At 41.8% G+C, this 26,281-nt stretch overlaps 1 protein-coding gene across 1 annotated transcript in view; it reads left to right on the top strand.

The window, feature by feature from the left end:
• The first annotated feature begins 3,924 nt into the window (after positions 1-3,924).
• LOC144505480 (glutamine--fructose-6-phosphate aminotransferase [isomerizing] 2-like) overlaps positions 3,925-26,281 on the top strand; it is a 61,726-nt gene continuing 39,369 nt past the window's right edge. The window contains exons 1-4 of the mRNA XM_078231598.1: positions 3,925-4,018; positions 15,196-15,303; positions 16,476-16,580; positions 21,097-21,222. Of these exons, the coding sequence (XP_078087724.1) occupies positions 4,012-4,018; positions 15,196-15,303; positions 16,476-16,580; positions 21,097-21,222 (346 nt within the window). The 5' untranslated portion in view covers positions 3,925-4,011. The remainder of the gene's footprint in view (positions 4,019-15,195; positions 15,304-16,475; positions 16,581-21,096; positions 21,223-26,281) is intronic.

Below are 26,281 nucleotides of genomic sequence, written 5' to 3'. Positions count from 1 at the left end.
TGCTGGCCTAACCAGCAACGCCAACATGCTATAATTTTTTTTAATGTCCAGCTTGCCAGGGGGTGCCTTCTTTATCCACTGGAGACCCTACCCAAGATAATTCTCCCCCCAGAGTTTCTGATTTCATCCCACCCTGACTATCTCTGTCCCCTCACCCTCCTTGGCAGTGCTAACCAGCCACGCCCCATTGAGACTTTGGACTATATCTTTCAGTTTGGCTCCATTGCTGCGCGTCCCTTTGATCCCTGGGGCTGGTGGTGCTGCTCGAACAACCGAGCTAGCGACCATTTAATTGGTCAGCTGCTCTGAGGCATAACTTCCTCCCTGAAAAGGGTGGACAGCCCACTTCAAGCCAATTAATGGCTGCATAGCCCTTAAGTGGCTGCAGGTAAAGTTGGATAAACAAGGGTGTACTGACCCCTGATTTTCACGTCAGGGGAGGTTTTTAAATCTTCTACGTGAAGACACACAAAATACCTGTTCAATGCTTCCACTATTTCCTTGTTTTCCATTATCAGTTCCCTAGACTTGCTCTCTAGAGGCCAACACGAGCTTTAGTTAGCCTTTTCCTATTTAAATACCTCTAGAAACCCTTCCTAACTGTTTTTCTATTACTCGCTAGCTTATTACTTTTTAAAAATGGATAGTATTTACTATTTGCTTTGTTGATTTGTATGTAGTAAAATTTATTTTGTTTATTTTAAACCCATAAAATCTTGTGACTTTATTCTCTTGGTATGTAACTGGAATTTCACATTTTGTTTGACTTTAAACAAAATGGCACGGTAGCACAGTGGTTAGTTAGCATTGCTGCCTCACAGTGCCAGGAACTGGGATCAGTTCTGGCCTTGGGTGACTAACTGTGTAGAGTTTGCATGTTCTCCCTGTGTCTACGTAGGTTTCCTCCCGTGGCCATTGCAAAATTGCCCATTTATGTCAGGGGGATTAGCAGGATAAATATATGGAGTACAGGGATAGGACCCGAGTGAGATTGTTGTCAGTGCGTGCCTGATGGGCCAAATGGCCTCCTCTGCACTGTAGGAATTCTATGGTTACTAGTCCCTAACTGGATCATAACATAAATTTATGGGCCTAGTCTGGGATCGTAACACATATGCACCCTTTTTCTGCTTCACCCTTTTTTGTCAGCCAGGAAGTCTTAATTTGTTTGCCCTATCTTGGCCCTCAGATCCCCAAAATACCTTGATTGTACCCAAATTATCTCTGATTTAAAGGCAGCCCACTGTTCATTTAAGGTTTTGCCTAAAAATGTTTGCTTTCAATTTATCTGGGCCAAATCCATTCTCGCTCCGTTGATATTGGTTCTCTTTCAATGAATTTTTCTAACTCTGGATTGTCCCTTGCCCTTTCACATAGCCAATATAAAACTTAAGATACTATCACTTGATCGACTTATATCATCTCATTCTCAAAAGCTAAGTCCAGTAATGCCTCCTTTCTCATTGGACTAGAAACATACTTACGGAGTGGAACTGGGAGCCAACACAAGAAGAGCAATTGCCTTGATGTTAGATGGAGTGACCATGCTAAATTTCCCCTTAGTGTCCCAAGATGTGTAGTTAGGGGGATTAGTGGGATAAATATGTGGGGTTACGGGGAGAGTGCCTGGGTATTATGCTCTGTCGGCGAATTGGTGCAGACTCGATAGTCTCCTTCTGCACGATAGGGATTCTATGAATGAGAAGTTGAATGAGCTTCTATTGGGTGAAATTAAAGGAAAAAGCAAAGAAAATGCTCCAAGACGAAGAGACAGCTGCAAGAACCAGATTTAAAATGCCAGACATCCAAGGTAAGTCAAAAGTTTGGTGATATTTAAAATGAGGGTGGCAAAGTGGTTAGCACTACTGCCTCACAGTGTCAGGGACCGGGGTTCAATTCCGACTTAGGGTGACTGTGTGGCGTTTGCATATTCTCCCCATGTCTGTGTAGATTTCCTCCGGATGCTCCTGTTTCCTCCCACAGTCCAAAGATGTGTGGGTTAGATTGATTGGCCTTGCTAAATTGCTCTTTAGGACTAGCAGGGTAAATACTTGGGGATTACAGGGATAGGGCCTGGGTGGGATTGTTGTTGGTGCAGGCTCGATGGGCTGAATGGCCTCCTTCTGCACTGTAGAGTTTCTATGAAAATACAGCTGTGAAGAAATGTTCTGTTGGATGGCTGGGTACCCGAGAGAGTGATCTTGTGGAAGCTTGAATGTACATGCCAATCCAGGCAGAAGAATGGTGAAAGGAGAGACTGAATTCCTGAAAGTGGCTCCTTGGTGAAGGCATTCAAGAGAAAGCGTTGTTTGGGAGAAGATTCTAAGGTGTGTTTTTTTTTTCGAGATTGGAGTTTGGAAACACTGGTGTAGAAGTCAGAGTTCCGGTGAGATCAGTTGGCTCACAAGGTAAACACCTGGAGGGATTTGATGAGAAATCCACAGAAGTTGTTTTGGTTGTTGTCTGCCACTTGGTTTCACACTGTGGTGTCTCTGACCACATTTCACCTATTGCTTTACATGGACTGTATGTTTACTGAGAACATTAGAGTACAAGATATTTTGTAATTTTTGCAATCCTTCTCGATCTGGGTGTATTTTTAAAGCTGTAGTGGGAGTGAAGGAGTAGTATATTATAGCTAACCTCTATTGTTCAATAAATGTTTTATTCCTTTGTTAAAAGCTAATTGGCAATCTTGCGACTGTTCATCCACATCTCTAAACAGAAAATAAAAGTTATAATCTGTTGAACTAGGGATCTGAATGTCCAGTAGTAACATCAGCTGGGATTGTAACAATGTCCTTGGTACCGATGTGGGCCACAATCACTGGCTATTCACCCACTCCTTGAGGATGCTCTGCAGCTATTCAGTGACAACCTTGATTCTAACATGCCACATTAATAAAAGTAAAATGCTGCAGATGCTGGATATCTGAAATAAAAATAGAAATTGTAGAAATACTCTTCATGTCTGGCAGCATCTGTGGAAAGAAAAAACAGGAGTCACTGTTTTATGCAAAATATGATTCTTCAGAACTGGCAACATACCATCCTGGATTTGTATCTGTGGCTGCAGAAATGCATGTCTGTTCCCCTACCAAATTTCCTATCACTATTGCTTTTCCACATACTTGGTTCCCTCTGTATAGCTAAATCAACTGTGCTGCCATGGACTTGTATGTATCTATTTGTATACACACTCAGATCTGTTGAGTTGGGTGGTGGCATTTTGCCTAACAGCTAGGCACCAATCAGTGGCACAGATGTTTTTTAAAATTATGTGGTAAACCACTGTTAGCTTATTACCTGTATATGTGACATCCCTGCCGGCCCTACCCGAGACTCCCCGGCCCCGGTATAAAGGCGACTGCTCCCCACCCCCCTGCCTCAGTCTGGACCAGTTCATCGGCATGGGTGTGCTCCAAGTCTTTTGCTAATAAAAGCCTATTTGTTCTTGCATACAAACTAGTCTTTGCTCGATTGATGGTGCATCAAATTATTTCATTGAGATGCGGGCTTCATTGACAAGGCCAGCATTTGCTTCCAAAAAGAGGTTCCTAATTGCCTTTGAACTGAATTACATTTAGGCTATTTCAGAGAACTATTAAGAGTCAACCACATTGCTGTAGGTATAGTCACATGCAAACAGATAAGGATGCAGATATCCTCTCTTTAAGGAGAACTGATCCGGAGTTTCGTGGTAACCTGCCACTGATGATTAGCTTTCAATTCCAGATATATATTAATTAATTGAACTCAAACATCAGCTGCTCTGGTGGGATTTGAACTCTTGTCACCAGAGCATTTAGCATGGACCACTCACCCAAAGGCATTATCGCTATGTTATCATCTTTACTTGCGTTGGCATGACGGCCATTTCCACCAAGGGGCGGGATTGAGCGAAGGAGGTAAGTCAGAGCTCTGGGGCACACGCGGAGTTAGTCACGCAGGCTTTTACCGAAGCGGTCTGGACAGTTTCTTGAGTTTCGGAGTTACCAATTAACTAACACAATGTGCGGTAAGCAAAAATCAACTTTAACTTGCTGTGGACGCGAGTATCTCCTTGAAATCTGGATGAGTGATCCCTCACTTTCTTCCCTCTTGTTTTCTTGGTTATGTTGCAGTACTTCAGTTTTTGAAATATTCTTTTAGCGGATGTACATACTCGTGCTTTCGTAGGGAAAATTTGGAGCAAAAAGTACTACATGGTTGCTGTTATTCCTCGAAGAGCTTTCTTTTTTGTTTTCGTATTTTGAAGAGATTGTAGCGGTCGTGTTTTCCACTCACTGATCTGGTGATTGGAACTGTTTTAATCCAGTCAAACGGTTAAAATCGGTGGGATTTACCCTCCACCCTGCAGAAAAAAGTTGCAAGGCTGTTGCAATAAACAGAGGTGGTGTATTTTTTTTCTAAAATAGTAAAACTGATAAAGTAGTTGCGTGCCTTCCAAACAAAATTCAGTAAAGGAGTGTAATTGGCCATGTAAGGACGGGAATGAGGGTCTGTTATCAAAACATTTCCTCTAAGCAACTAAAGATTTCCAAGTGAACGTTACAAGACTACCTTTTAACGTGGCCTCAAATGAGCTTAACTTTCGGTAATTGTTTTTTAGCTTTCCTTGTTTCGAACAAAGCACATTATGTACTACTGGCATTTTAAAATCTTAAAATGCCAATAGACTGGAATGATTTGGAGCTGAAGCCTGTTAATATTGTGGTAACATAGAATTTACATTTCTTAAATGGTGTCAATGTGTAGGGTCTTCATTTGGCTTAATGAATATTGTTTTAAGATTTTCGTTTCTAATAATATGTGAATCTATTGTTTTTGTGTAGCATAAGGTCTGATTTATCACTTTGAGACCAGGTTTCAGTTTCTCTATGTAAGCATGTACCTGTAGTATTTTTAACAAGGTGATTTCGTGCACTGCGAGCAAACTTCCTTCAAGAATATTGTCTGATAACATACCAGGTTCATGACCCTGTATTAAAATAAAGAATTCTATTAAAGTACTTTTCATGTTAGAAAGTGCTTCAGAATTATTTTTCAAGTGGTGGTATGTAGGAAGCGCAACAAACAGCTTGCAGGCAGCATGATTCTGGAGAAGGTGGATTAAATAAATGACCATGTAATCTGTTTTGGTGTTGGTTGCTGGATAAATAATGACCAGAATAGTTAGAGAATCACGGTGGCACTGCTGTCTCACAGTGCCTGGGACCTAGATTCAATTCTGACCTTGGGTGACTGTGTGGAGTCTGCACGTTCTCCCCGTGGTTGTATGGCTTTCCTCTGGGTGCTCCAGTTTCCTCCCAGAGTCAAAGATGTATAGGTTAGATGGATTAGCCATGGTAAATGTATGGGGTTATGGGGGTAGGATGGGCGAGAGGGCCTGGTCTGTCAGAGTTGGTGCAGACTCGATGAGCTGAATGGCCTCCTTCTGAACTATAGGGATTCTATGATTAACATTTTAGATTTGCTGTATGATTAATTTACTCCACCCCAGGAATCTGGTATTTATTAAGTGTCACGTCTAAAATTATCACTGTGGTTTATATTATAACATTGTGTATGGTGCATTCATCTTGTTCACAAAACTTGGTTCAATTTTCACATTTTTTGGTCACCTGCGTTATCAACTTTTATTGCTGTAAGTTGCTGATAACATTTACCATTCAGTTTTCCTATGTTAACCATCACAAGACAGTTGCAAGATCTAGCCTTTTGGTGGCATTATGGTTACCCTCCAGTCCAATCCATCATTCAGTTGGATCATGGTTGATCTGTATCTTGACTCAATTTACCTGCCTTGGTTCTATATCCCTTCATTTCCTTACTTACAATCTTGTTTCACTTCTGAAATTTTCAGAAACGTTTAAGGAAGAGACTCCGGATTTCTGCCACCCTTCCCAACATCACCATAAACGTCTTAGCTCTAATTTAATTGTGCATTATATATTCTGCAGAGGTTCATAGCCTAATGCTCATTCGTGCTTTTCCCTTTCCCATACCCACTAACTTAGTCGTAACTTTTGCAAAGAACCCTTTAAATCTAATCTAGAAATACTTAACACGGGAGTGTTCATAGCAGTGCAGTGAGCATCTGAAAAGTATTAACCTTTTTAATGGGCATCATTGTAAGGTTTCATGTTATAAATGCTTTGAGTGAAGATGGAACAATTGTTGTTTTAGCTTCTGCCTGTGACTTTAAGTAACGTAAAAATCTGAACATTAGACTAGTGGTGGAGAATTAATGTCAGGATTTCATTTGTTAGACTTCATTAGTCATATTTCAAGTGTCCTGAAGTGCAAAATGTTAAACTTTTGACTGATGGAGAAATAAAGTATTTCTTTTAATTTTAATTAGCTATGTATTTAATTGAAAGTAAGTCTTTAGCTTTAATCACCCAGATGACACTCTGCTAATAGATCTCGCCAATTGCATTTTTAAATTTTAAAATGCCAGTAGACTGGAATGATTTGGAGCTGAATGAAGCCTGTTAATATTGTACTAACATAGAATTTACATTTCTTAATTGGTGTCAATGGGTATGGTCTTCACTTGGCTTAATGAATATTGTTTTAAGATTTTGGTTTCTAATATGGCCTAAGTTTTAAAGCTCAATCCTCAATTTTCCATGGAATTGTAATCTTCATGAAATGCTGTTACTTATCATGACGTTAGGCATTTTTTCCAATCTGAGAAGGAATGAAGATGATCTGTTCTTGGCTGCTGAAAGGTTATGGTGGGGTCACTGTGAGGTAATGGCTATATGCTTTTTGGTTGATTATCAAATTGTATTCTGCAGTGATCAATTTGTGCCTAAGCTTAGCCCTAGTTTTACTGCCAGTAAACTTGAATAATTCAGACAGTTAAAAGTTGTAGTCTAATTGTTTTGAATTATTTTAAGCAAAGGCAACATGAAGATACTCCTATTCAAGCTAAGTATGTGCCGTTTGTGTGAAAAAGAATGCATGATGTGTTTGACTATAGGCCAGGAAATGTTAATCCAGCCTTTTGGCAGCACATTTTGAGACAAACTGTCTCAGAGAAGTGGTCTCCAGTGACTGGTAAGCCTTATGGTTTGCATGTTGTTCGGGAGCAAAATGAGGGTTTACTGGAAAATGAAACTTAAGTCAATCGAAGAATAAAGGTGGCATTGTAAGAGCAATATGAAGGAAGGCTTCAAATTAGTCTTTTTAGCCACAAATACTAGAATAAATCCACAGTATTTCTCATTTTGGTGATTATTTCATGTAAAAATTGACACCATGCATATGCTTTTTATATTTGCTCATTGTGATATTTCAAATTAAGATGTAATTTGGAAAAAATATATCTACAGTTATTAATCATCTGGACCTGAAATAAGTTATCCCTATTTGAAATAGCAAGCAAGTAATCGTAACCAAATGTTTTTAATTTAAAAAAAAAAGTCCTGAGCCTCCCTCCAAATCAATGAAGTCATTTTGCATGAGAGGAGCAGTAGGATGATTTTTCTTCAGGGCATCCTCCCCAGTCATTTGCTATAGAAGCTGCCAGTTCAAAAAAACTCTGCAAATACATTTTGGCAAATAGATATTTTTGCATTGATAAATATGATCTGAAGACTTATTTACATTTTTACGTAAGTAAAGTACTTTGTCACAATATATAATGGGAATGAATACTGAAGAGATTTAACGGATGAAAGTATAAACAAATAGTTGGCATGAAGCCATATCAGCAATGAATCTATGGAATAGGTAACATAATCAGTACACTAACAATGGATTTATATTTGTACTAGTTCCAAGTGTGAAGCATTTTATTTTGAGAGGATATGATGTTTTCTCCAAACATATATCTTACAGTTGCTTACCAAGAGACATGAGACTGGAACTTGCTTTTGTAATGACAGCAAAACTGCCATTACTGTGCAAAACTGACCATGTCTTCTGGTGTCCATATTTGCACAGTTAAATGTCAAAATCTAAAAATCTGCAAGGCTGTAAAACATAAAAAGTAATGCAATCAGTTAAGGAGTGGGAATTCTGCTGAGGCGGTTTTGGTTAATTCTGCTGTTTGCCAATGAAGAAGAGGGCAATTTATGATGGAAGGTAAATCTGGAAAGCAAATGCAAGGCTTCCATTTTGTGAGAAAATATAGGCAATATTCACCATTTAAGTGGATCCTTTAGAGTTTGGAGGTCCTGCCAGAGGAGTTATAAGAGATGGGAACATCAGAACAGGAGTAGACCATTCAGTCCATTGAGCCTTTCTGCCATTTAATGAGATCATGGCTGATCTGGGGCCTAACTCCATACACCTGCCTTTGGCCCATATCCTTTAATACCTTTGCTTAACAAAAATTTATCTATCTCCAATTTAAAGATAGCAACTGATCTAGCACTAAGTGTCATTTGTGGAAGAGAGTTCCACACCTCTATCACCCTTTGTGTAGAAGTGCTTCCTGTCCTCCCTCCTGAACGGCCTGGCCCTAAATTTTAGACTGTGTCCCCGAGTCCTAGAATTTCCAAGTAATGAAAATAGTTTTTTTTTAATCCATCCTGTCTTTTCCTGTTAGTATCTTGAAGATTTTGATCAGATAGCTCCTGAACCTTCTAAATTCTAGAGAAAACAAATCTAATTTGTATAATCTCTCCTCATAATTAAACCACTCAAGTCCTGGTATCATTCTTGTAAATGTACTCTGCACTCCCGTCAAGCCCAATATATCCTAAGGTGAGGTGTCCTGATCTACTCACGGTGCTCCAAGTGGATTCTAGTCAGGGTTTTGTGTAGCTGCAGCATTACTCCTGCATCCTTATACTCCAAAGATATTGTGTAGATATAAGGCTAGCATTACATTAAGTGTCTAAGGTGTCCATGTTTGGCACTTAATTAAATACAAGGGATAAGAAATTTTAGTTCTGAAGTGATATTAAAGAGCATAGGGCCTGTTCCATCAGAGCAAATGAAAATCTAATAGATTTTTTTCTAATTGTTTGTGCTAGGGCAGAGCATGAGTCAAAAGATCAACATTTATACGCGTCCTTTACTCTTGAGAAGGTGGTGGTGGTGAGCCACCTTCTTGAACTGTTATAGACCATGTAATGTTATCACACTTGCAGTACTGTTGGGGAGATTTGCGACAGGAGGGCATGCCAGGAGCAGCACCAGACATACTAAAAATGAGATGGCAACCTGATGAAGTTACGATGCAAGATTAATTGCATGCCAAACATAAGCTGCATCTAACAGACAACACAACAAATCAGATCTAAAATCTGCAGTCCTGCCACATCCAGTCATGAATGGTAGTGTATAATTAAACAACAGGAGGAGATGTCACAAATCTCCCCATCTTCAATGATGGAGGAGCCCAGCACACTGAGCAAACCATATGGCCGATCAAGCCTGCTATGCCATGCAATCATAGATGATCTTGGGGTTCAACTCCACTTTCCTGCCTGCTCCCAATTTCCCTTGAATCCCTGAGAAACCAAAAATTTATCCATCCCAACCTTAAAATGTATTCAATAATGGAGCATCCGTAACCCTCTGGGCTAGAGGATTTCAAAAGTCCCCAATCATTTGAATGAAGTAATTTTTTCCTCCTCTGTCCTTATTGAACTCCTTACTTTGAGACCATGCCTCTGTGTTTCTACTGGTTTGGGAATCTAAAACAAAACCTACCCCATTACATCGTGTGCTTGGCCTGATCGCCCATTGCAGAGACTTCATGTGGACTTTGCCAGACCACTTTTCAGATATTTGTTTTTGATTGTGATGGATGTCCACAAAGTGGCCTCATGTTGTTCCCATTGTTGCGATGTTGAGTAGAGTAATTGTTGATTGGTGTTTGTAAAATGCTAGGGGGAGAAAGCATTGCATGGTTCCTTTAAAAAGTGGTGTTTTTTCTGTGCTTAGATTTAGAAAAATGAAAGTACACAGAGTGCCCAAAATGAAACATTTGTATCAAAAGGCCAAACAGCAGCAGTGTTTCCAAGGCAACAGGCTTTCAGGCTTTAAAATTTTTTTGAATTCAGCCAATCAATTTGAATTAGGCACTTGGATACCAAGAACCTAGTTAATTTAAATTTGATGGTTTTGACAACCTAGGACCAATCCTACTGTGGGAAATATTGATATGTCATCACAGGTATAGAAGAAGGGAGGCAGTGGGACAAAAGGAGAGAACAACTGCCAGAGTAACAGCTCTTCAGCTCTCAGCTCGAGAGAGAGAGAGAGAGAACTGCTGGCTCTCAGCCTCATTTATGTCTTAAGAGAAAGCACCATCTCGATAGCGAAGGTACCAAATTCTTCTCCCAGAGGGTGGTGAATCTCTGGAATTCTCTGCCCACTGAGGTGGTGGAGGCTACCTCGCTGAATATGTTTAAAGCGCGGATGGATGGATTCCTGATCGGTAAGGGAATTAAGGGTTATGGGGATCAGGCGGGTAAGTGGTACTGATCCACGTCAGATCAGCCATGATCTTATTGAATGGCGGGGCAGGCTCGAGGGGCTAGATGGCCTACTCCTGCTCCTATTTCTTATGTTCTTATGTTCTAAATAAGACAGATGTTCCAGACAGAAGAATGAACAGACGGCCCAGAATAGTCTGAAAGACAGCAATCCTAGTTATAATTGTGAAAGTGACTAAATTTTATTTTTGTTGAGTGGGAATTGTATTTATCTGAACAACATTCCATTAGAATTGGGTTTGTTAATAGTTTAGTTAACTTACTCACTTAGATAAATTGTTACTTGTTGACTTTAGAGAGAGTGTCAGGGAGTTGTTTCGATTTAACCACTAAAGGTTGCTGAAGAGCAGATCATACCACTTCACACTCACACTTACAGATTGAGGCAAGGTACTCCTCTTTGAGTGGTTAGGTGTTAGTTCTCGGAGGGGAGATCCACCTCCGCTTCATAACATCGTGAAGTTGACTACTTCAGCAAAGACCGTTAACACTCTCCGGATTGCTGGAACAGATTGTGCCTGACAATGGCGCACGGTTCACAACATGTGAATGTCAAACACTTCTGAAAAACATTGGGATCAAGCAGATTTTCATCTGCAACCTGATGAAGTTACGATGCAAGATTAATTGCATGCCAAACATAAGCTGCATCTAACAGACAACACAACAAATCAGATCTAAAATCTGCAGTCCTGCCACATCCAGTCATGAATGGTAGTGTATAATTAAACAACAGGAGGAGATGTCACAAATGCAGGAAGCGGAGTGCTTCGTCCAGACATTCAAAACAATCATGTTAAAGGGGGAGGACACAAACAGATTGGAAGTTGAAGCTGAAAAACTTTGTAATGTATCCCATTCAACAACCGGTATATCTTCTGCTGAGTTGATATTTGGAAGACAACCACGTACCAGGAAGGATTTGCTGTGTCCGGATTGATTGGTTCAAAGCAAATTGATCAGAAAAGGTTATGTGACATAAGAGATGAAATTGCTGGGGCCTTGAGAGAAATCTTTATATTCTCTCTTGCTACAGGGGAGGTCCCAGAGGATTGGAAAATAGCCAATGTTGTTCCTTTGTTTAAGGGTAGCAAGGATAATCCAGGTAATTACAGGCCAGTGAGCCGTACGTCAGCCTTGCGTCAGTGGTAAGGAAATTATTGGAGAGGCTTCTTCAAGACAGGATTTACTCCCACTCGGAAATAAGTGGACATGTTAGTGAGAGGCAACATGGTTTCGTGAAGGGGAGGTCATGTCAGGTTTTTCAAGGAAATTATGAAGATGATTGAGGGTAGGGCAGTGGATGTTGTCTACATGGACTTTAGTAAGGCCTTTGACAAGGTCCCTCATGGCAGACTGGTGCAGAAGGTGAAGTTGCACGGGATCGGAGCTGAGCTGGCAAGATGGGTACAGAACTGGCTCGGTCATGGAAGACAGAGGGTAGCAGTGGAAGGGTGCGTTTCTGAATGGAGGGCTGTGACTAGTGGCATTCCTCAGGGATCAGTGCTGGGACCTTGCTGTTTTTTTTATATATATAAATGATTTGGAGAAAAATGTAATTGGTTTGATTAAGTTTGCAGACAGCACAAAGGTTGGTGGAATTGCAGATAGTGCTGAGGACCGTCTGAGGATACAGCAGGATATAGATCGTTTGGAGACTTGGGCAGAGAGATGGCATCAAATGTGAGGTAATGCATTTTGGAAGGTCGAATACAGATGGGAAATGGCAGAATCCTTAAGAGTATTGATAGAGGGATCTGGGTGTACACGGGTCACAAAGTGAGAACGCAGGTGAAGAAGGTAGTCAAGAAGGCATGTGGCATGCTTGCTTTCATCGGCCGGTTTAAAAATTGGCAAGTCATGTTGCAGCTTTATAGAACCTTAGTTAGGCCGCACTTGGAATATAGTGTTCAATTCTGGTCGCTACACTACCAGAAGAATGTGGAAGCTTTGGAGAGTGTACAGAATAGATTTACCAGGATGCCTGGTATGGAGGTCATTAGCTATGAGGAGAGGTTGGAGAAACTTGGTTCGTTCTCACTGGAATGATGGAGATTGAGGGGAGACCTGATAGAAGTCTGCAAGATTGAGGGGCATGGACAGAGTGGATAGTCAGAAGCTTTTTCCCATGGTGAAAGAGTCAATTCCTTGAGGGCATAGGTTTAAGGTATGAGGGGCAAGGCTTAAAAGGAGATGTACAAGGCAAGATTCTTTTGCACGGAGGGTGGTAGGTGCCTGGAACTCGCTGCTGGGGGAGGTAGTGGAAGCAGATACAAAGGTGACTTTTAAGGGGTGTCTTGACATACATGAGTAGGATGGGAATAGAGGGATATGGTCCCTGGAAGGATAGGAGGTTTTAGTTCAGATGGGCAGCATGGTCGGTTGCAGGCTTGGAGGGCTGAAGGGCCTGTTCCTGTGCTATAACTTTCTTTGTTCTTGTGCTTTTGTATTTCTGATTAGTTTGCTGTCATTCTATTTTTTCCATTCTTGTCAACTTTTTGATGGTCTTTTGCTGGCTTTTTAAACACTTGCAATCCTCAGGCTTCCAACTGCATTTTATCACATCTTCTTTTAATCTAATTATTCGTAACTAGACATAAAGGCAAGGTTGAAGCATTTGCCACTATCTTGAGCCTGAGGTGCCCTTGCCCCACCCTTAGCCAAACTGTTCCAGTAAGGCTACAATGTTGGCATCTACCCAGAAATGTGGGAAGGTGCCCAAGTATATCCTACTCACAAAAAAAGGACCGATCCAACAAGGCCGCTCCCTCTGCCATTATGCACAGTGACAGCAGTGTGTTCCCTCGAGAAAATGCATTATAGAAGTTTACCAAAGCTCCTTCACAATGCCAAACACCACCTAGAAGGACAAGGGCAGCAGTTGTATGGAAACCTCACTACCTGCAAATTCCCCTTTAAGCCGCGCACACTATCCTGACTAGGACCTATTTTGCTGTTCCTTTACTGTCGCTTGAGGCAAAATCCTGGAACGCCTTCCCCGACCAAAAAACACTAGGTGTACCTACACCACGTGGACTGAAGTGCCTCACCACTGCTTTCTCCAGGGCAATCAGGGATGGGCAGCAAAAGCTGGTCTAGGCAGCAATGTCCAAATTCTGTGAAAGGATCAAAAAGAAATTGAGCTCAGGCTATAATGTCTGGAGCTGAGAGACACTGTTGAAACCCTGAGTGAGCAAGTTGTTGGTGCATAATTGCAGCTTGATCGCACCAGCAATGACACATTCTATCATTTTGCTGATGATTGAGAGTAGACTGATGGGGTGATAATTGGATTTTGTTGACAGAGCGGATCTGGGCGGCTTTCTACATTGCAGATGTCAGTATTAGAAGTGTACTAAAACAGATTTGGCTAGAGGCACAGCCAATTCTGGAGCATAAGTCTTCAGACTACAGCTGGAATGCTGTTGGGCCTGACAGCTTTATCTACATCCATTTCTCTATCGCATGGAGGGAATCATATTGCCTGATGACTCCACTATAATGGTGGGGGCCTTGAGCAGAGACTGAGATAGATTGTCCATTTGATGCGTTTGGCTGAAGATGGTTGCAAAAACTTCAAGCGTTGTCTTTTGTACTGATGTGTTGAGGTCCCACATCATTGAGAGTAGAAATTTTTATTTTGGAGATTTCTCCTCTGGTTAGTTAATTGTCCATCACCATTCATGACTGGATGTGGCAAACAACAGAGTTTTTTGTTCTGATCTGTTGATTGTGGAAGCAACAAACTCCATCAATACCATGCTGCTTCCACTGTTTAGTCTGCAGATGTTCCTGTGTTATAGCTTCACCAGGTTAATATCTCATTTTTAGCTATCCCTGGTGCTGCTCCTGGCATGCACTCTTACACCGTCATTGAACAGGGCCGTTCCCATTCTTGACGGTAATGATACATGTGCCAGTCATGAGATTATAGATTGCAAGTGAATAGACTGCTGCTGTTAGCCTAGTGTGTCAGGGATGCCCAGTTTTGAGCTGCTAGATCAGTTTTAGATCTATTTGATTTAACTTGGTGGTAGTGCCACACAAAACAGTGGAGCCTGTTGTCAAAGTGAAGAGGGGACTTCGTCTCCACAAGGACTGTGCAGTGGTCACTCCTACCCAAACTGTCCTGGACTAGGTGCACCTCTGAAGATAGATTGATTCTGTGACCGCCTACTCTGACAGATATGTGCTCCTTCATGTCTCTCCAGCTCAGTCAGTAGTGGTGCTGCAGAGGCACTTAGTGATGGACATTGAAGTTCCCCACCCAGAGTACCTTCCAGATTGAAAGGATTTCATAAAGTAAATAGGTGGCAAACTATTGATTGACCAGTCAGCTCGTTGGAAGTTTGTAAATTCAAGATTGTCATAAAAAAGAGGGTTGGGGAAATTTTCTTGCACATTTTAAAATTGGATAATTATTTGGAAAAATACTATTTTAAAGCTTGAGATTGGGGCAGAAGAATAGATTGAAATGAATAGCCTTTTCAGAGAATTAGCATTAATATGGATGGAATGGCTGCTTTCTGTGTTGTAAAATTCAATTATTCCTCCAGATGAGAGATTGTCCATGCTGTTAACTGGGAACTCCATTTGGTGCTTGCAATTCAAAATATAATCTTGTTTTTGGCTTGTTAAAGTTGTTGGTTTACTTGAAGAATAGGTAATTTTGCTATATACTGTTGCTGGTGTTTTATTATCATTGGCTTGACTTTAAAAATTGCATTTGCAGGAATCTTTGCATATTTGAACTACAATGTCACTTGCACCAGAAGGACGATCTTTCAGATCCTAGTCAGAGGCCTACAGAGACTTGAATACAGAGGGTATGATTCAGCAGGTATATTTTCAAAATATATTTATACAATTTTGAGTACATTCTGCTGTGTTTTGTTTCATATCCTGATACAAGAAGCTTTGATTTCCAAATAAATTTTGTGCAATAACTGAGTGCCCGATTCTTCATCATTAGTTACAGCTCGACATTAGTGAAGGAATGGAATACATCAGCTGTGCTGGAAAATCTGTTGTGCATTTGATGTAGTAACTGGTTGTATTGGGGACTACATGATTCATTCATAACAAATAATGTAAACATTAAGCTTGCAGGAAAGAAAGAGTTTCAGTTTCATTTCAAAATGCAAACAGTTGCTGCCTGGGCTGCCAGAAGAAAGCAATGTCTTGTCGTCTCTCACCAGAGGTTTTCTGAAAGGTCCAAGCCGGGCAACCTAATACCAGTGTTTTGTTAGCTAAGTTTAAAGAAAGGTTTAAGTCTAAGAGAAATATTGCTTAATTGGAACTCATAATGATAGGTTAGCAGTTAAGAATTGTATCTGGTCATGTTTAAGTATTTTTCAATTGTTTAAAGGTTAAGCTAATTCATTTGTTATAATTAAACTGTTTTTGATAACTGCTTCCCAGTTTGTCAGTAGAATTGTGCTTGGATTGAAGCATCTTACCCTCACGTTTATGCCAATAGAAAATTGTTGGGGTCTAGTCTGACTTCATAATATACCATTGGGGTTTCTGATCTGCTACCCTAACAATAAAAGATTTTTCATTGCGGCCCAGTTGGTACAATTGCTCATATCCTGTGGTAGAGGAATACTTGAGCGATGATCCACATTTTATTTTAAATCCTTGACTTCTTGACTTGTCTGTGAAAACAGTGATTCATGCTAGAATACAACACACTTCCCTCCATTGCTTCATCATTCACTAATAAGTCCAGACAATTAATCTTTTACTGGCTTCTTTAACCATTTGGTTGAGAGGGTGGGGGTTGTTGTTGGAAGCATGCATGATATTTTAAACCCAAACATGCTCAATATCGTCTATAGAGACCCCACCACTTGTAGTCTTTCAGTCACAGACCCAGATGGGGTGACTGATCACAGTAGAAACAAAAATTCTTTAATAGCTCTTTTTTGTTGCCTGCATAACCGTGTACTTTACTTCAGCAAAACCTGATGTACTCTTTAGAATTTGAATAACTGCTGTTTTAAATAACAGGGATCGCAGTTGATGACGATAGTGGCGAAGATCGTAAAAATGGTGGATGTATTTGTCTCTTTAGAAACACAGGCAAAGTGAAGGCCCTGGCTGATAAGCTTTATGGTAAGCGCTCATACAATACTTTGTACTTGTATATTTTCTTTCTGCAGAAATAAATTACATTAAGTTGACCATTCTATTTCAGGCTTTCTTTTGTATTTTTGTATTTCTGAGGTATAAACTTGCTTATCACAGAATTAAAAAGTAAAGTGATCTTTATTTTTCTCTCGCTGAGCATTATCTAATCATTAAACATATGGCGGGACGATTCTCCCGAATTGTCAAATTTCACGTAAAAACTGGAGTAAATCCTGCTGTTCATTTCAGTGGGAGTTTCAAAATGAATCTCCCACACTCTGCACTGCAGAGAACATGAGCGTAAATCTTGCGAAAAATCACCAGGAGGCGGCAGCATAGCGCTAAGCGGGCCACTGCATGCACTGATCTGTCGGCACCGACATCGACACATGCACAGTAGCCCTGCTCTGCCAGCCTCCCAATCGCTGGCCAGCCCTTGAACCTTCATTGGTGGTCCTCCAACTGCCCCCACAGCCCAATAGCTGATCCCCCAAACATGTCCAGGCCAGCCTCGACCCACACCTGGCCCGCCTCCAATTCTTTCTCTGATGCTCAGTGGGCAGTGCCAAGGTACCCCTGGCCATTGCTACTTTGCCACTTGGGCAATGCCAGAGGGCCCAGCCTGGCAATGCACAAGGAGCACCCCGTTACCCCCAACTGTCTGGGGGGCCTCGATGGCATTCCTTCACTCCTCGCAAGTGGGGAGCTATGCAAACCCCGCTGGAGCGAAACACTCCTGGTGTTGGGGGGAAAGACTCCAGACTTCAGTCCCGGGCCTGCTTATTACACGCAAATAAAATGTGGAATATCATAATTTATTCAGCTCCGTGCTGATTTCTTTTTTCCTGTGACTCACTTACAAAATGGCCATCCCTCGTGACCCACTGATCCATGCACCACCTTAATGTTTCCTTTCATAAAGTGCACATAACTTATCAGGCTATGCTAAGCTTTTCTTCCTCATTGTCATCCCGCCTTCTACAAAATGCACACTAGATGCACTGCAGAAATTCGGCCGCACTTTCCAAACCCATGACCACTTCATCTGGAAGGACAAGGGCAACAGATACAGGGTGGCACAGTGGTTAGCACTGCTGCCTTACAGCGCCAAGGACCCAGGTTCCATTCCAGCCTTAGGTGACTATGTGGTGTTTGCACGTTCACCCTGTATCTGCATGGGTAAACCTAGGGGTGCCTTCATTCTGAGGTCATTGACCCAGTCACATTACACAATAGGTGGGATTCTCCCAAAAAGGTTCTCGAATTTGCGTAAAAACTGGAGTAAATCATGTTGGCTTTTTCAACGGGAGTTTAAAAAAGAATCTCTCACACTCTCTGCACTGCAATGAATCACGTTAAAATTCAGTGGGCAGGGCTTATTCCCGCTGGAAAGGATGGCAGCGCTGAGCAAGCCACGGCGCTTACGCCGATCTGTCAGTGCCTAGATCGGTGCATGTGCAGTGGCCCCTGTCTGCTGTCCTCCCGATTTGCTGGCCAGCTCAATTGTAGGCCAGCCCACGGCCTGATTTGCTGGTCTCCCGGACATGTCCGGGCCAGCTCTGATCGCTGGCCTCCCTCCCTCCCCCCACCAATCCCGACTATAGAGTAGCCCTCTTAAATGCCTCAATTGAACCTGCCTCCATTACACTTCCAGACAATGCATTCCAGACTCGATCAACTTGTGTGAGGGGGAGAAAAAAAATTCTCTCAATATTTCTGCCAGATTTTCAACCAGGGACCTTTTGCATGTAAAACAAATACGATAACCACTGGTCAGTCTAGCGTTTGCACCGATGCCTCCTTGATTACCTTTAACGTGGCTTTCTATGCTTCTTGAATGTCATCGACCCCTCAATATTCGAGACCCATCCTGAAGCCACGTCTCGGAAACGGCTATCAGATCACATTTATTTTGGGGCAGCACGGTGGTACAATGTTAGCACTGCTGCCTCATGGTGCCAGGTTCCATTCCAGCCCTGGGTGACTGTGTGGAGTTTGCTTGTTCTCCCCGTGTCTGAGTGGGTTTCCTCCGAGTGCTCTGGTTTCCTCCCACAGTCCAAAGATGTGCAAGTTACGTTGCTTGGCCATGCTAAATAGCTCCTTTAGTGTTCAAAGATGTTTAGGTTAGGTGGGTTAGCTATGATAAGTGTGTGAGATTAGAGAATAGGGTGGACCAGGGGAAGATGCTCTTTTGGAGATTCGGTACAGACTCGATAGGCCAAATGGCCTCCTTCTGTACTGTAGGGATTCTATAAGTATAAATTTACTTCAGTGCACACTATCAATTTGTTTTCTTTGTTATGAATGCTATGTGCATTCAGATGCAGAACTTTAGTTTCGTTTTTTTGTTATCCTTGTAACACTTAGTCTTGATTGTAGACGTATTCTTAGGTTTAGTTTCTCTGCCCCTTTTCTATCACTCTCTGACCCTCACTTCTCATGTTGTTATTTTCCTCTCTGCACTTTGAGTCACCACATCTTTTCACATTTGATCCCTTGCCCCACTAATTAATTGCAAACCCTCTCTACTTCCTTGGTTGTTAGGCGGTTCACAAGAACAATTGTCCCAGCTGGTTCAGGTTAGATCTACCCATTGGTATAGCCCCCACTTTATCCAGTACTAATGCCAGTGCCCCAAAAGTCAGAACCCACTTCTCCCACACCAGTGTCTGAGCCACATATTCACCTCGCTAATTTTATGTATGCACACAGCTCAAGTAATAATCCTGCTTTTTAATTTACTGCTTAGCTCCTCGTACTCTTTATGCAGAATCTCTTTGCTCGTCTTACCTATGTCGTTGGTATCTACATGGAGCACAACCACTGGATCCTCCCCTCTCACTGCAAGTTCCTCTCCAGCCCTGAGTGGATACCTTGGCACTGGGCATGCAACTTAGCCATCTGGACTCATGCTGTTGACTGCAGAGAACAGTATCCCCCAACTATGCTGTCTTCTATCACTACCATATCTCTCTTCGTTGCCCCCATTTGAATGACACCCTTTGCTGTTGTCAGTCTGCCCATTCACCTTGCACTCTTTCTGCTCATCCAAAACAGCCGAGAGAACCTTTCACCTATTGGACAATTGCAGAGGCTGATACTCCTGCCCTCTAAGTCCCCTTACCCACCTCACTTGTAGTCGCATTCTCCTGTCCCTGACCCACTGATCAAATCAGAAGCCCGTATTTTAAGTCGTGTGATTGCCTCCTGGTACAAAGCATCCAGGTTACTTTTCATCCTCCCTGAGGAGTTGCAGGGTCTGCAGCTTAGCCACCAGATCACTGACTCTGAGCTGAAGTTCCTCGAGCTGCAAACACTTAATGCAGATGTGTTTGCCTTGGATCTCACCGGCATCCAGGAACTTTCACAAGCTGCAGTCTTGATACGTCACCTGTCTTAACTTTATATTTTTTATTAACTTTACCAACAATTTGTGTACTATTTGAAACCTTAAGAATAGAATAGACCTTAACCACTTATCAGACACTGGCCAAACAAATAGCTGTTTCCCTATAGTAGAGTAAGAACCAATTCCTACAGGCTGAGAAAGGTAGAAAAGTAAAAGGAAACAAACACCACCTTTCATGCCGCGATTAATATCATTTGATAAAGTTGCTGACTCCATCCTTGCCCTGACTAATCTGCTGCGGAAACACTTTGTTACCACCAGACTCAATTATTTCAGCACACACCTAGCTGACCTCCCAGGTTCCGTCTGTATACTTAAGGCCATCCAAAACTCAGCTGCTCATTTCCTAATATGCATCCTCCTCCATTGCCCATCACCTTTGTCCTTTCTGATCTATGTTGACTCCCAAGTTAGGCAATGCCTCACTTTTAAAATTCTCACCTTCATTTTCAAATCTCTGCATGACCTCACCTTCCCTCTCTCTGCTAATCATCCCACCCATTAACATCACTCCCTCCTTAAACAACTTTCTTCCATTTTTCTTCTTTGAAGCTGTTTCTTAAAACCTACACTTTGATCAAGCTTTTGGTATGTACTCTAATATCTCGTGTCAAATTTGATGATGTTTTTCTGTAGTGCCTTGGGACATTTTATGTTACCAGGACAAAATAAATACCAGTTATTCCTATTATTGTTGCATAGGGTGTGTACTTAAAACCAAATGTAGAATACTTGCCAACAGCACCAGCACTTTTCATAAAGTAAAAACAGAAAATGCTGGAAAACTGCAGCAGATCAGACAGCATCTATGGAAAGAGAAAGAATTAATGTTTTGTGTCCTTATTACTCTTGTGTATTTACACAGCATGTTCTGTTTCTGATTTAGATTTCCACCATCCACAATATTTTGCTTTTATTTTAGCCTTTTGAAAAATTTTGAGATTCTTCTTTCTGCCACCATCACCCCTCCCTTCCCCCACAACTTGTAAATAATATGGAATGTTGTAATGAATTTAGTTGTGAAATAGTTGCTTGACAGTCTCAATTTTATGGATCGATATAATACATGGTATGAAACAATTCTTGTTTCAGAACAAACATTTCTGGACTTTGACAAAGAACTTGAAATACACTTTGGGATTGCTCACACTCGTTGGGCAACACATGGGGTTCCAAATGAACTGAACAGTCATCCTCAAAGCTCTGATAAAAACAATGGTATGTATTTTACTGCACTAAAAGTGACGAGAGAAGTACCTATAATCCAAATAAATAGGCACATAAATGACTGGGTAGTGTAGAATGGTACAAGATTGAATTGCAGCCAAAACTAATGTAATCATTTATTGACTATTGCAATATCGACTAAAAGATTTTGTGTTTATTAATGACAGATGATAGGAGCACTGGTTACATAGAGGTGTCCTTGTATAAATGAAATGGACAAAATGACTGTGACAAACTAAGCCAACTTTTCTTGCTTGGCATTAACATCTTTATTTATTTATTGATTCATGGGATGCGGGCATTTCTGACACGGCCAATATTTATTGCATATTGCTATTTGCCCTTGGTAGTGTTCACCACCATTGCCTTAAACAGCTACAGTCCATATGGTGAAGGTACCACAGTGCTCAGTAGGATGTGGCAGGATTTTGATCCAGCAATGATGAAGGAATGGTTCTCAATTTCAAAATCAGGATGGTGTATGACCTGGAGCGGAATCTGTAGGTACATGGTGTTCCCATGCATCTCCTGATCTTAGCTTTCATGGTGGAAGAGATCACAGATATGTGAGGTGCTGCTGAAGAAGCTTTGATGAGTTGTTGCAGTGCATCTTGTAGATGGCAAGCACTGCAGTCAAGTTGTGTCGGTGGTGGAAGGAATTAATATTTAAGATGATGGATGGGGTGCTGATCAATTGTGCAGCTTTGCCGTGAATAATGTCCAGGGTGGTGAGCTTCTTGACTGTGTTGGAGATGCACTTGGCCAGGCATATGGAGAATATTTCATTACATTCTGACTTGTGCCTTGTAAGTGTCAGTAAGACTTTGGGGAGGCAGGAGGTGATTCGCTAGTCTCCGAATACCCAGTCTCTAATCTACTCATACATTGAGGCTGGTCCAATTAAGCTTTTCATCAGGTGGCAAGAAGTTGCTGATGCTAAATTTGAGAATGGTAATGCCATTGACTGTCAAGTAGAAATTGTTAGACACTCTTGTTTGGGGATGTTCAGTGCTTGACACTTGTGTAGGAGTGTTGCATTCCACTTACTATCCCAAGTCTGCATGTGGACATGGACTGCATTATTACCTGAGCAATGGCAAATAGAGCTGAACACTTTGCAATCATCCACAAAAATCCCATTTATGGCTTGATGGGAGGACGTTGTTTGATGAAGCTGTAAGTGGTTGGGCCGAGGAGACTGCTGGCAGTGATGTCCTGGAATCTCTTCCTATGTGCTAGGTATGATTCCAACAATGTTAAATTTACCCCTGATTGCTATTGACTTCAATTTTGCAAGGCAGACTTGGTCAGATGCTGTCTTCATGTAAAGGGCAGTCACTCTCACCTGACCCCTGGAATTCGGCTTTTGCCCAAGTTTGGACCAAGGGTGTAATAAGAGTTAAAGTGATTTTGGCTGAATTCAAACTGAACATTAATGATTCAGTTATCAGTGAACAAGTGCCGTTTGATAACATTATTGACAAACCCATTCACTACGTTGGGTGATTGAAAGTAAGATGATGGGGTAACATTTGGCTGGATTGGCTTTCTTCTGTTATTACAGGCAGGACGTACTTTTTCAACTTCTGTCAGGTAAAGAGTTGTTTGGTAGTACAGACGCTGAGTATTGCTGAAAAAGAAACTTTTTGTTGAAGCTTTTCATCTTGTACTCAGGACATTCGCAGAGAAGAGTTCTGACTGGTTGACATGTGGGCTCTGGTTGAGGTGTTGCAATGGAGAATATACCAGTTGATGGGGACTGACAGTTAACTGCCAGCATTGTTTAAAATTTAAACCAGGCAGCTTGACTGATTGCTCAAGGCATTGCGGAATGAACTAGCGAATGGTTATCATTTATTTTGTTTAGCTGAAACAGGCACAATGTATATACATTCTTTCTCGGGACAATATGTATTAATAAACATAGTTTCCAGTACACACACACTCGCCACACTGAGCCCAACTGGCAATCTTAAATTGGTTGTCAGCATAATTAAGGGCGGCACAGTGGTTAGCACTGCTGCCTCACAGCGTCAGGGACCCAGGTTTGATTCCCAGCTTGGGTCACCGTCTGTGCGGAGTCTGCACGTTCTCCCCCGTCTGCGTAGGTTTCTTTTCAGTGCTCCTACAATCTGAAAGATGTGCTGGTTAGGTGCATTAGCCATGCTAAATTCTCGCTCGGTATACCCGAACAGGCACCGAGTGTGACGACGAGGGGATTTTCATAGTAACTTCATTGCAGTGTTAATCTAAGCCTACTTTGTGACACTAATAAACCTTTTAAACTTTAAAACTTTAAATTCTTAACATACTGAGGATTATTGAGCAAATGTTGTCCAATTGCAGAATCGCATTTAATGTTGGACATTGTGTTTTGAGTTTTGAAAACATGGATTGGTTGGGTACAGTCTGTACCTTGCCCGTTGCAAAGAGCAGAAGGAACATGCTGTTCGATACTATCAATCTTTGGAACGTTCAACCTACATACCTAGCATCACATTGGCACTGATGTTCATACACCATGTTACTCTTTGCATGATGGGCTCTGTTGCATTTCCTGTGTTATTCCAATAATGCTCTAGATGGCTTAAGGTAGCGTGCTCTTCTGGCTTGACAGCAGCATCCTGTTAGTGGTGATTACCATTTGTGTTGCTACTGTGTACTAGCAGCACAAAGTAGCTAGCTTTACCTGTTGCTCAAAAATTTGAAATACCTTGCACTTCTAGTGTAATCTGAGGTAGACTAGGCATATTTATTTGCTGAAAGTGATGGCGTTGGGCCTGTTCATGCATTTGCACAATCTAGAGCGTGAAATCATCTGATCAGTGTGGCCAGGGATGATTGAAGAACACGTTGATTTCCCTTGCATTGTATTATTGCAAATGTCCCGATGAGAATGAACGGCTTTGACAAAAAAGTCTTTGTTTTCAACAATAGTTTTGTTAGATATTTGCCAGTTTTGTATTTGTACTGAAACAACTAGGCTAGAGATACCGCTAGCTCTGGAGCACTGGTCTTCAGCAGTAGAGCTGGAATGTTGTCTGAGTTCTTCTAGTCTTAGCTGTTTTCAGTGCAAGAGTAATTTCTTGGTATCATGTGAAGTGAACCAAATTGGCTGAAGACTGGCATCTATCATTGTGCGAACCTCCGAAGGAAAAAATGAAGGATCATCCACTCTATCTCTGTCTGAAGATGATTGAGAATTCTTCAACCTTGCACTCATGCTGGGCTTTTTGACATCATTGAGAATGTTTTTGTTCATGGAGCCTCCAATTTTCATGAGCTGTTCAGTTACTTCCAGAAGGATATTCCCCTTGTCCGTTTTCTTTTTTGACCTGATGCCATAAGGTTTCGTGGGAATCAGAGTTAATGTTGAGGACTCCAAGGGCCATTCCCTCGTAATGGTACACTAATATGCCACAACACCTATAGAAGTCAGGGGCATTGGCTGAATTTGAGTATTATGTCATGTTTGTACTTGACTGGTCTGTGGAATGGCTCTCCCAATTTTGCACAAATTACACAGATGTTAAAGAGGATAACATTAGGGTTGACTGGACTGGGTGTCCTTTATTATGCCTGAATCGGGTTGATGTTGAGTTGTCAGGTTTTTGTTTTAGCCATTTGAGATGACTGATTTGCTTGGTGATTTCAAAGGGCAGTATTGCTGGGGGGTCTAGATTCACATGGGCTTGACTGAGTACATTCACCTGTTTTGAGTTTTTACAACAGTCTGACATCTTCATAGTCACAATTGCTAATGCTAACTTTTTCATCCAGGTTTATTTCAAATTCATAACTTGCCATTGTGGGATTTGAACACACATCATCTGGTTATTAATCCAAACGCTGGATTACCTGCAGTAAAAGTGAATTATATGAGATGCCAAATGTCTCGCCTATTAGCTAAAAATGCCGCGGTGGTCTGCTACTATTTAGTCAACTAGCTGAAGCTGGGACTGCTGACACTTTGGGTCAGGAAATTCTGCCTCCGAGCTGCTGGTCAATCAGAGGCTGATAACTCTCCAGCACTTAGGGCCCAACACATGTGGCATTGGATTAGGATTTGGGTATATGTTTGGGGATCTTGCTATGTGCCAAGTTGGCAGGCTCTGGTGGATGTTGGTTGGGAGGTGGGGTGATGGCTGGGGTTTGAGAGGCTATAGTAGGCAAAACATGGGGGTAGAAGTTTAGAGGAGGTTGCACTTCAATGCATCCAGAGGGACCAGCTAAGGAAGGACCCCTGTCTGTCATGAGCTTGATGTGGAGATGCTGGCGTTGGACTGGGGTGAACACAGTAAGCAGTCTCACAACACCAGGTTAAAGTCCAACAGGTTTATTTGGTAGCAAATACCATAAGCTTTCGGAGCACTGCCTCCGAAAGGAGGCAGTGCTCCAAAAGCTTATGGTATTTGCTACCAAATAAACCTGTCGGACTTTAACCTGGTGTTGTGAGACTGCTTACCGTCATGAGCTTGCACAGGGAAATCTGTTGCGCTGTCTGCCTGGTTAAATCCCAGTGGCAGTGGGAATGAGGCCCTGCATTGGGAATTAATTGCCCACTTAGAGAGTGGAAATTTGCGCTCCTGCTAGTAGCAGGAATCATGGTAGGCTGGGGTACTAAATTTGACATGGTGGAATAAGTTTCCCATTAGCAGGAAATGAGTTTGGCATTTTGTTCTGTTCTGTTTTTGATGGCAAGTTAAAGGCAGTTCGAGTCCTGCTGAGCTTTGTCAGAAGCTACATTTGCATCTCGAACCCTCATTAAACATGGAAAATAGAAACAGAAGTAGGTCATTCGGCTCTTCAAACCTGCTCTGCCATTCATTTTGATCAGGGCTGATCATCAAAATCCATATTCTGATCCCGCCTTGCCTCTCATATTCCTTGATCCCTTTAGCTCCAAGTGCTATATCTAATTTCTTCTTGAGATCACACTGTTTTGGCCTCAACTACTCTCTGATAGTGAATTACACAGATTCACCACTCTCTGGGTGAAGAAATTTCTCCTCGCCTCAATCCTAAAAGGTTTGCCCCTCCATTCTCAAAC

This window comes from Mustelus asterias, chromosome 16 (assembly GCF_964213995.1).
Source record: "Mustelus asterias chromosome 16, sMusAst1.hap1.1, whole genome shotgun sequence".
Classification (NCBI taxonomy): domain Eukaryota; kingdom Metazoa; phylum Chordata; class Chondrichthyes; order Carcharhiniformes; family Triakidae; genus Mustelus; species Mustelus asterias.
The sequence above is the reverse complement of the archived record's forward strand: the minus strand, read 5'-3'. Positions and strand labels throughout refer to the sequence as shown.